This window comes from Cicer arietinum, chromosome 6, assembly GCF_000331145.2.
Source record: "Cicer arietinum cultivar CDC Frontier isolate Library 1 chromosome 6, Cicar.CDCFrontier_v2.0, whole genome shotgun sequence".
In the NCBI taxonomy this organism is placed as follows: domain Eukaryota; kingdom Viridiplantae; phylum Streptophyta; class Magnoliopsida; order Fabales; family Fabaceae; genus Cicer; species Cicer arietinum.
Window position 1 is genome coordinate 1,583,887 of NC_021165.2, and position 12,234 is coordinate 1,596,120.

A 12,234-nucleotide genomic window follows, 5' to 3' on the forward strand; every position below is an offset into this window, starting at 1 on the left:
TCAAAGTATCTGATTGCTTTGCTTTGTGTTTAGATAATTAGATTGTTTAATTCGATATGCCTATTTTATTTGTATCTCTTATTTTGCTAATGAAAAGACTATATGCTCACTTACACTCTCCCTTGATTAAGAGTTAGAATAAAGCTATTTTCACACACTTTACACCAACAGCAAATATCAAGTTGATTTGATGTGGATGTATTTTGCAAGGGTTATGATTTTTAGATGTAAGATCAAATAAAGGATAAAGTATTTTGACAAATGAAAGCAATCACAAAATTTATAAGTTTGGTGTGTATTAACCTATTAGATTATATGAGCACGGTGCAACAAAAATAAGTTTTCTACGGTCTTTATATGCTTTATTTGACAAATTGTCTGTATAAAGTGTTGAATTTTTTATTGGGAGTATGTTGCAAATCTTGAATAAGAGGAGGATAAACTTAATGTTCATCCTTGTGTTTTCATTTTTTGCCTCTAAAGTGTCTCTATTTATAGAAATACTCATATCAATTGGTGAAAAAAAAATAACTCTTGAACTCATAACAATTAGTGAAAGAAAACAACTCTTGAGAAAAATTGCAACATTCAGTAACTTAACAAATATATTAGTTTGAATTAAATCCAAATATTGCATCCACTTGACCAAATGATACATTTAAGTTATTTAATAATTTGTTACATTAATATAGCTATTAGAGATTCTAAATATGTTTTTAAAAATTCCCTTTAAATAAAGTGTTATATGAAGTAATATTGAGCATAATCCCACTTTTTGGTATGTATCTAGTTGCATCATTAAGAAGTTGCAAGCTTGTTGTGTTTATTCATTAAGAGTGAAATTTTGGTAGTTTGATTGTTGTTTTGGGGGAGCATCTGTGTGCAAATGATCAAATGCTGCTTGAAGATGTGGTTTGTGAGTGAGATCATCATGGGAATTCATTCATGTGATAAAATTGACTAAGTGTGTGGCCTGTGAGTAATTTTAGTGTTGCCGACAACTTTTTCTTGTCTGCCAGTTGGATTAATTTTGGTGTTCCCCATCTGGTTACATTGTGGATTGGTTTCATACTTTCATTTATGTTGACTGGGAAGAGTTATTGGATGGGTGCATTTTATTGTAAAACTTTGTTTTTGGCATAGTTCCCATTTAATTGATTGAAAATTCCCAATCTTTATAAAAAGAAAATATATCTACCTTTCTCAAACATGTTAAATTAAATAAAAAAATAATACTAACAACTTGACAACTATATGTTCATCTCAATCCTTTGTTCTTTTATTTTCCTACAAATTGTAACTAGTCCTTACTACTCCAATTGTCTAATTGAATGGATCAAAATTTGAACAATGACTTATATCAAAAGAGATTTGTTTAAGGACATGTCGATTATTTAAATGATTTCATAACATTAAATGGTATAATGATTATATAACATTAAATGGTCCAAACATAGGTGGAGCTACTTTAGTAGGTATATAAGGTTGCTACGGTCACTCTAATGTCTTTAATAATTTTTTTAATAAAAATAATTTATAAAATAATTATAAAAAATATCAATAAAAAATACATTATATTTTTCAATTAAAAAAATAATCAAAATCAATTAAATTTTTTTTTTTTTTTTTATGTTTGAGTTTAATTCGAATTAAACCAAATAAACTTAATCCAGATTAAATATATGTTGTATTTAAGAGGATTTTTTTAATTATTTATATATTATTTTTTTTATTGTAGTTTAAAAATTATTTACGTAATTATTTTAGTAGTATAAAAAATTTAATGTTTAAAAAAAAAATTATATTTTTAAAATAAATATCTTAATTTTTATTACTGTCAATTTGATGGAACAAAACTAAATCAACATAATATTCATCCGTTTGAGTTTAATTTTGTGAACAAAATTATAAAAACACAACCAAACGAACTATCTTTTTTATTTAGATTTTTTCTTCTCCAAACATACGAACTAAATTAATATGCTATACCTGTGAATCTGTCTCTCTCAAATATATGCAACTTTTCAGTTCAATTTGTCTTCTTTTTGTAGTTGTGTTTACAAAAAAATTTATATATTTACATCGCAAATTTACAACTTAAAATTATAATATACAATAAAATACTATATTTAATTTATCAATTAAAATTTTAAAAATTCAACACCCACAAAATATTTATTCAAGCTCCGCTACCGAATATAAATAACAATTATAAATATATTTTAATATTTATATTTATATTTTTATATATATGATTATTATAATTACTAATTGGAGTTAAATAATTTGCCCCCTAATCGAAGATCTTGGATCCATTGATGAATATAGTGAATCGAAACGGTAAATGGTGACACAAGTATATTAAGAAGAGATATTGATGATTAAAATAAATTATTTAAACGAGAGAAAATGATCGATTAAAATATACAAGATCTAGTTCAATCATCAAATGTCGAAAGTGTTTATCTCATAGTTGTATGAGAATTTATTTACTATTCTATTTACAGTTAAAAGAAACGATTGAGAAAAATATAAAGATAAAATTGAAATGACTCGCCATTAGCAAAATTTTAACATCAATTAATAAAAGAAGTGATGTAAATCAAACTTGGAGAGGACACAAATTTTGGTTTAGTGTTGTTGAAGGCTAATAGGCTTTTGTGTTACTATAGATTATTGGTGCACTCATCCGCTAAATTGTTTTGTTACAAAGGGGTTTAGTACGAATATAGGAGTTTTATATGTAGGAAGTGATTCACCTATGTTGCTTGTTTTCTACGATGCAAAATTTTTTAAAATATTAAATATACAATTTTTAAAATTAAATTTTTATTTTAATCTTTTAACAAGTACTATTTGTTAGATAATATTATTATATATTAATAGTTAGAGTATTTTAATCTTTTCAATTTTATATATATATATATATATATATATATATTATTTATTGTAACTCTATCTCACTAAGTTTTTTGTTTATTTGGTTTATGAAATTTTAGTGAGTTTTTTTTTTCACTTCCTCATCTCTTCATCTTCCTTCCTTCTATGTTTATCATTGTATCAAAAGAGTTTTAGTTGATTTTAGTATCTACTGTAAAGTGGTCCACATCTTAGTGTGGTTCGGTGCCAATTTGCTCCATCTGTTTTTGATCTGGTTCTGTCTCTATGTTTTCGGTGCGATTATGCTCTTTTGTTTCTAGCGTGATTCTGATCTTCTGTTTCAAGTGTGGTTCTACTCCTCTGTTTCAAGCGTGCTATTGGGCTTCGTTGGATATACAAGATCAAAACTAAGTCTGACGGATCAGTTGTGTGTTATACTCCATATCCCATTGTTAAGGGATTCTCTTAACAATATGGTACAAATTATGAAGAAACGTTTGCTCATGTATCCAAGATGACCATTATTCATACTCTTATTGCATTTGCATTTATTCGTCAATGACATATTTCTTAAATGGATGTAAAAAAATATCTTTTTAAATGGTGAGTTTCATGAGAAGTCTATATGGTCCCTCCATAAGGAGTTTCTCATAATTAGGGAGAAGTGTGTTAGTTAAAAAAGACTTTTTATGGTCTTAAACAGGCTCATCGAGTTTGGTTTAAAAAATTTTCTAATGTGATCACTTTTCTTGGTTTCTGTTCTAGTGAACATAATTCTGCATTGTTTGTAAGGTCTACCACTTATGGTCGCATTATACTTTCTTTGTATGTTGATGATATGATTATTACAGGTGATGATGTTAGTGGAATCAATGAATTGAAATTGTAGTTAGCCAAACAATTTGAGATGAAGAACTTGAGAACTCTTCACTATTTCTTGGAGATTGAAGTTGTCGACTCTCCTAAATGCTACCTTCTTTCTCAATCCAAGTACATTGCCAAGATTCTTTTTTCTTTTTATAATAGAACAATGTATACTTATCTTGAGTTGAATGTGAAATATGTTCCATCAGATGGTGTTATTTTACCAGATCCCACTTTGTACTGTATTTTGGTTGGCAGTTTGGTGTATCTTACGATTAACAGACCTGATATTGCTTATGTTGTTCATGATGTCAGTTAGTTTTTTGTCTCTCCCACTATAGTACATTGGACAATTGTTCTTCGTATTATTCGTTATCTTTGTGGAACTCAAATTCAGAGCCTTCTCTTTCCATCGTCGTCCTCATTGGAGTTACGTATTTATTATGATGCTGATTAGGCTGGTGACACCACAAATCGTAAGTCCACCATATGATTTTGTATCTTTTTTGGAGACTTTATTATTTTTTGGCAGAGTAAGAAACATGACATTGTCTCTCGCTCTTCTACATAAGCTGAATATCGTGCTATGACATCCATCACTGCTGAAATGATTTGATTGTGTTGGCTTCTGTCTTAAATGAGCATCTCTCTTTCTAAGCCAACTTCGATGCACTGTGATAACAAATGTGCTATTCAAATTGCTCATAACTCGGTCTTTCATGAACGCACCAAACACATTGAAATTGATTGTCATCTTACTTGTCATCATCTTCAGCATGGAACCATTGCTCTAATTTGTCTCCTTTTCCTTCCAGATTGTTGATTTATTCACAAAGATGCATTCCATTAAACATTTTCGTTTTTTAGTTGACAAACTCTCGATGCTCTGTATTAATGCATCGTGAATTTAAGGAGAAATGTTAGATAATATTATTATATATTAATAGTAAGAGTATTTTAGTCTTTCCTATTATCTTGTATATATTTATTGTAACTCTATCGCATTAAACTTTTTGTTCATTTGGTTTATAAAATCTTTTTTATATTTATCATTGTTACCACTCTTAAAGTATTTGTTAGCATTTTGAAATTTTTAATTGGTTTATTTACCGGTGGCTTTGGTTTGAAGTCTCTCACTTTTTGTTTAGTTTTGTGCACTGTATGTTGCTGACCAGCCATTTTATTGTGAATCTCTTGTGTGATTTCTAGTAGATCCTTGTTCAATTCAAACTCTTTTGGTGGTTGTAATCTTTCTCAAATCCGTTCGCCTAGCATTTTTTATTCTCTGTTTTTTTTTCCCTTATAAATATCCATTTTCGTATCAATACTTTGAGAGAAGAAAAAATGATAAATATAATATATTAATAATAATAATAATAATAATAATAATAATAATAATAAAATAAAATATAAAAAAATATCGCCATTTTTTTCTTTGAAAAAACAAAAGTGGTGAATCATTTTCTTTCTCGTGTCTAATTTTGTAATCGTATTAACTCGGAGAAGAGTTGAATATCTTGAATTGCACGATAAAAGCTGCCATTTGGTCGACTTTCTTTATTTTCTAGCTGTTTCTTCCTTTGGTATGTCTGCAAGTAATTTTGTTGGATCTTGTTGACTAATCAACATTTTGATTATTCCATTTTCGTACTAGTACTAGTTAGACGGAAAGAAAAGAATATTGATCTCCACAATTGTGTAGAATATTGAACTCTACAATTGTGTAATAGGAGCCACGTTCTAATCTCAACATTCATTCCATTCCATTCTTTTTTTTTTTTAGAAAGATTTAAAATCTATTTTGAATATATAAAATTATTTTGATATATATAAATATGACCAATTGATTTTGTTTAATTTTTAAAATAGAAGTAAAATTATATTTAATAGGAGTAAAAATTAAATTCAAATTTATAATTTTTTAACAAATATATAATTTTTAACGATAAAATTTATTATTTAATTTATTTTTATCTTAATAAATATCAACATAAATCACTTACAAATAAATTTTAACTAAAATTAATTTTATATAATCTATTCATTCAAAATCATATAACCAAATACACAATTAGTTTACCAACCCACCAACTCTTCAAATTGCTTGACATAATCCATTCCTTAATGACCATCTTGCATATGGATAAATCCCACTGTAAAGAACAATTTCAAAACTTTTAGGACAAGTATTCTCATTATTGTTTAATTTAAACCATATAATACCCAATTTAGATTAGTAGGCGTGATCAGATATATAAAGATAGACAACGGATACAAAACTTCAGTATTTTTGAATATACATTTTAATGGTTTGACATACGTTTCAAAATCATCTTTTATAAAAAAAATCACTATTGGCCGTTGAAACAAACACTAGTATAATTTTACAAATGATATATTCCACCTTTTATGTTTAATTAACACGGCTGGAAAGATAAATTTTCAGTTTTATCCTTTGAGACTTAATTTTTCATGTAGGAAGACATTTTTTAGTTTAGTTCAGTCAAAAAAATTGTTATATTTCTCACTAGAATTGACACATACACACCATCCACTTACAAAATTTAACCCACTTTAATATTTTAAAATAAAAAAGGAAAGAATTTAATGATTACAATGTTTTTACTCCTATTTTTTGTGTTTCACTATCAAACTAAAGTGAATGACCCATAAAATGTCGAAGGAGATGTAAGTATCATCACCTAGGTTGTATAATCATCATATACTTGTATTAAAATTAAATTAAACCATCACTTTCACACCCATTTATTATCATTATCCCAAAAGTATCCAAGAAACGTCTTCGCAGCATCCAAACTTGGAAAATAGGTAGGTTCAAGAAACATATGAGTCAACGAGTCACCGCCATCACAACTCAACCCAACTCGGTTTCCATTAGCTTCAGAACTCCCCATCACCACCGCCAACACCTGCTTATACGCATAGAAGAATCTCTTCATCGCAACCTCAATACCCTGCATAGCCTGCAACAAATGAACCTTCTCGAAACCACTTATCTTCTCCATTACATAAAGTTTCATTGCCGCTTCTTGTATCCTGGGCCCACCTTTAGGATCCACTTCAACATCCAATATCTCCGGCACTCTATGCCTCAAATCCCTACACATCTTCGTCACTTCAACTAACTCCTTTGACCGCATACAAAACGACGCCGTTTCGTAACAAGAAGATTTCATCGATAATTGATTCTTCAGTTTCAAGAAGTCGCCTGGATCCATCATCAGATGAACATCCTCAACCTCCGTTAGAAGCTTCCAGATCCTCTCCACCGTGTAACAATCCTCCGCCGCCTTCTCAAACCTTCTTCCGTTTATCGATTCGCCGATTCTTTCTAGAAGCTTCCGCGACGCGTGAATCCATGACTCCACGATCTGGTGCGTCGCGTGAACCGCGTGATTTTCGTAGTTCTCGATTCGGTCGTCGTACGGCGTCGTTTTAAGTGCGTGGATTTCGTTCGGTTTGCAAACGTCGTCGTATCGGAGGGTCGGTTTTCCCGCGAGGTTCGGTTCTCCCAAACCTAGCGTGTAGGTACACCTCATCATTTGGCACTCTACAGAGAGAAGGATCCTCTGCGCTACGTCTTTTGATTTGTACCACGTGGCAAGTCGTGGTAAAAGACTAGTTTCGCTGTAGCTTCTGATATTGCTATTGCCGCTGCTGAGATAAGCGGTTGGTGTTGTGCCACGTGTTTCGGGGTTATTTTCCTCGTCTTCGCATAGCATAGCGATTATTTCAATTTGTCGCGTGGCAATGGACTCTATTATGCGGTTCCATTCTCTGTGGTTAGCATAGGGTCTGGGGTCGGAGAGAACCGTAGAGAGGAAACGGAACGTGATTTCGAGTGCATGTAAAGCTGGTTTTAGGATTGATTCGTTGTTCCAGTTAGGGAATTCTCTTGAATTCCAAAGCTTACGGAGCTCCGGGAGGCGGAGATAGTGGTCGTAAGCTAAACAAAGTGGTGGCGCCGCCGCGGATATGTCGTTGGTGATTGAAGGTAGTGGCAAAGAGGGTAGGCAGGTGCGTGGTGAAGATTTCTCGGAGTGAGAAAGTTTTGGAGCTTTGGAAGGCATGTCGGAATTGGGCATGTTTAATTTCCAATGTAAATCAACCATTTTTGGAGAGAAGTAGTAAGATGAAAGAAGTTGAATATTATTTTTTCAATGATAAGAATATGAATAGAGTTTGTGTTGTGTTGTGTTGAGGAATTGAAATGGATAAGGGAAGAGAGAAGTATATTTATATGGACAGGTAGAGAATTAGATGTGGCTTGTGAAATTTGAAACAGCAAGGAAAGCAGAAAAAAAGACGTGTGGACTGGGATGATTTTAGGTGAGCATGAAGAGAACGAGGAATTTGAAAGTCGCGATGGTTTGAAATATTATTTTAAGATTTGTGTGGGAAAATTAAAGAAATGGAAAAAAAAAAGATTTTATTAAGAAGGTATGCTGATTAATTAAGCAGAGACAGCAGTATTGTTAGGATAAAATAATAATAAAAGTAAAAGGTTGGGAAAGGGAGAGGAATGGTGGAGCGGCACAGGAAGATTGAAGCTTATCCAAAAAAAAAATAAAGACAAAAAAAGAAGGCGTCTGTTTAGTTTGAAGTGTGGAAGGGAATAATAATGAAGTTAAATACCAATTAGTGGGAACGTTCAAGTTGGAAGGACTTTGGATAATACGCGTTGGAATCCATCGCGATATTTCGCCACTGCTATTTGACATTGTGGACAATCACTCGGCGCCTGTTACGTTATTAATTCATTCTTTTAAATATGGACTTGTTATGATACAATGGATTATGGGCTTGCTGCTTTTGGCACCATCCACAATCTTTTTCCCTAGAACCCACTCGCCAAATACCCTTTTGCAACCAATCCTCCAAATACACAATATTTTATCTCTTCTAAATTAATTACCCATTTCAAGGTTAAATGACTTGTCGCTTAATTCCAAGTAGAACATAGCAACTCTATCCTAAAAAATAAAGTAATAAAAGTTTATTCATTAAATATAAACAAACAAAAAATGTAAAAAAATTGTTATATATAATTAAAACATTAAGCAAATGAGACAAAGAATCAATGGAGTAGAAAAGTATCACATCTGGTCTAAGGTGATTTAATGTTTAAAAATTATTTAAAATTTCGACAACTATCAATATTCTCACCTTTAAGTAAAAACTTAACATTTTTTGTGGTTTAAGCTAGGGTAGTATATAATTCGATTGATAAAGATTTGACAAACTCAAAGAAAAAATAGATATAAATTAAATTTTAAAATAGTAATATTTGTTTTACTTGTTCTTTTATATATACACCAACACTTAATAAGTTATATATCATGCCATTCATGACAGCGGGTAATACTATAAGTCTACAAATAAAAAGTAATATCAATTTCTTTTTAGAAAGAAAAAAAATCAATATCAGTTGTGTTTTTGTTTAAATAATTATATCTACGTGGTTTGACTGATAAAAATACATGTACTCAAGTCTTTGGTTAATATTCAGATTATGAAACAATTCGGTCTAATCATTAAGTCGATAGTATTTGGTGTTGGCTGAGTTGTTGAGTAAAGTTATGTCGGTCCAAATTGCTATTAATATTTCAAATTATTTTGAAGTATTCATCGACTACTAACCATATAAGATGACATTTCATTCTAGATGTCGCAAATGAATAGTTATGATGCATGCTTCTTTGGCATGAAAACTAAATAACATGAGGTAGTCAAGGCGTGTGTGTGGATGGGGGAGTCAATGTATTTGGTATAATGTTTGGCTAATTTGGTGGCAAACTAGCATGTTTAGTGGCAGACTACTTGGGAATGGAATGAAAATAGGAATAAGACGGAATCAATCAATGGATGGACATGGACATTACGGCAGCCCCCACGTCATGAGGTGTGAGATGAAAAATAAGTGACTTTTGATGAGAACATTTTTATTTTTCTTTTCTTCCTTTCCAGTACCCATATTTTCACTCAAAATATATGTGAGTGGATTCAAATACTTAGTAAAAATAAATGAGAAATACGTGTGAAATTACGTAAAGGTCCCTTTAATAGATAAATAAAAAATAAGATATGAATAAGTTATTATATCGTATATGAATTCAGTGTTTGATGAACTAAAAGTATAATATGTTTATCAAAAACTCTATTATATATCATGTCTCTTTAGTTGAAAATTTTTATCTTGAATATGAATTAGAATATAAACCAACAGAAAATTAACAAAATAATAATTTATTAAATTACACTTATAAAATTGAAATATAATAAAATATAAATATAAAAATAATTTATAAAATATAATCTAAATATAAAAATATAAATCTAATCAAATATAAATATAAAAATAATTAATAGAATTTGATCTTATATTTAAAAATGAAATATTAATAATTAATTTAATTTTTTTAATGATTTTATCACAAGGATATTTTTGTCTCTTTATATAAGTTAATAAATTTGTATTTAAAATCATAAAAATATAAAAATTAATTAAAATTTTAAAATAAATATGATTTATTTACGATGTATTTATGTCATTTACATATAATATATATCATATCTTTATTAATATTTTAATAAATAAATATAATTATTTAATTATTCGTGATTTAAAAAAAATTGTTTATTTAATAGTATCAATTGATAATTTTAAATATAAATTTTTTTCATTATTTGATTAACTATTTAGTATTTTGTTGTTATTAATTTATAGTATCTAAAATATAATAAATTAATTTAAAAAAAATATTCATAATGGTAATTTTATTATTTAAATATAATATATATTATATTGATGATATATGTATCAAATACATGACAAAATAAAAATATTGCTATCATATTAGTTATCATATATGTATCAAACATTAATATAATAATGTCTATCTCGTTGTGTTATCTTATCATATATATATCTTATCATATGCATTAAACGTGCTCTAAGACTCTACTTGTTTGTTTACAAGAGAATAGATTAATAGTAGGAGTCTCTTTGAGTCACTTGTTAGTCAACTAAAGATAGATATATTTTATTGGAATTTTTGTACATAAAACTTTTATAAGTCTAAAAAATGTGTTTTCTAAATTAATGTTTTTATTTCTTTATTTATTTAACAAATATAATTAGAACATTTAATAGCATGGCTCTGAACCATAATCCATAAGTAGAGTTGTGAATATGTTAGATTGGCAGTCTACGACATAGTTTATGATAGACTTATGTCAGATTAAACTTTTCTTTTTTAGATTTCAATATCAACTTTTTTAAAATCATATTTAATTAAAAAAATTAGACTAATTAAAGAAAATCGTTTAAGACTTATTTAATTATGATGTCATCAAAGTTGAAAGACAAATTAAAATTATATATTGAACAAAATAAAGATTTTGGAGTATTTATAAAAATCTTAAAATATATTAGTCATTTGTATCACTTTCTCATTATACCTTTATTTAAACTATTTTATTTACAATCTTTTTTTAATTAAATAACATAAAATTTAAAATATATAGGTATATAAAATGATACCAATTTTTGGTTTATAACATTTTTTCTTTAATTTAAATTATTTTATTTACAATTCTATCATTCTTACTAATAACTATTTTTTAAATAATTGTACACAATTTTATAATTTTTTATTTTTATAAAAAAACGTGAACATATATTCGCTTGCACGCTAGTTCTCTATAAACTCTCTCAAATGAAATGAAAGATTTCATTTGTTTTTCCTCTCATCTTCACTTCTCAAAGTCTTCTTATTCCTTCACTTTTAAATTTTCAAACGGAATTTAAACACTGAATACTATTAGTAATAATCTTAATAATAATAATAATAAAAGAAGATACATATCTTATCAGATAAAATAGTGTAAAACATATTTCAACAAAATAAATAAATAATGTATTATCTAATAAAAAGTTGTTTGTAAATAAGTTACTTTTCTATTCATCCTTTCAACAGATAAAGATAATGTTTTGGCATGAGAGATACCCGACTTTGCCCCATGATGACCCATAAGTTCAAAGTCCATGAAAATACTCTAAAAAGAAGTGGATGATATATTAATATCCTTGTCAAGAGATAGAGATAGAGATATATAATTATTAAATGATCAGCCACACACAAGAAAAGAAAGATAGAGATGGTATTATAGATAGGATAGAATCTGAGGTTCGTGTTATTATGGTAGGGAAATAAATAGAAGGAAAATAAAATCAACACGATTCGAGAAAAGAAAAGAAGACCGAGGATTTTGTATTAAAAAATAAAACCGAGATTAAGAATGGCAAAAAATTTACATTTTTAATAATATTTATATTTTAATCTATTTATATATTAAATATTAAAAATTATTTAATTTTATAATATTTACGATATATTTATTTTATATATTAAATATTTTAATTTTTAATATATAAATAAAATAAATTACAATAGCAGTGACATACAA

At 28.3% G+C, this 12,234-nt stretch overlaps 1 protein-coding gene across 1 annotated transcript; it reads right to left on the minus strand.

The window, feature by feature from the left end:
* Positions 1 to 6,242: 6,242 nt before the first annotated feature.
* LOC101512092 (putative Hs1pro-1-like protein) lies at positions 6,243 to 8,343 on the minus strand. Its single transcript, NM_001364760.1, has one exon. It carries the CDS (start codon positions 7,875 to 7,877, stop codon positions 6,501 to 6,503), a length of 1,377 nt encoding a protein of 458 aa, NP_001351689.1. The 5' UTR covers positions 7,878 to 8,343; the 3' UTR covers positions 6,243 to 6,500.
* Positions 8,344 to 12,234: the final 3,891 nt, after the last annotated feature.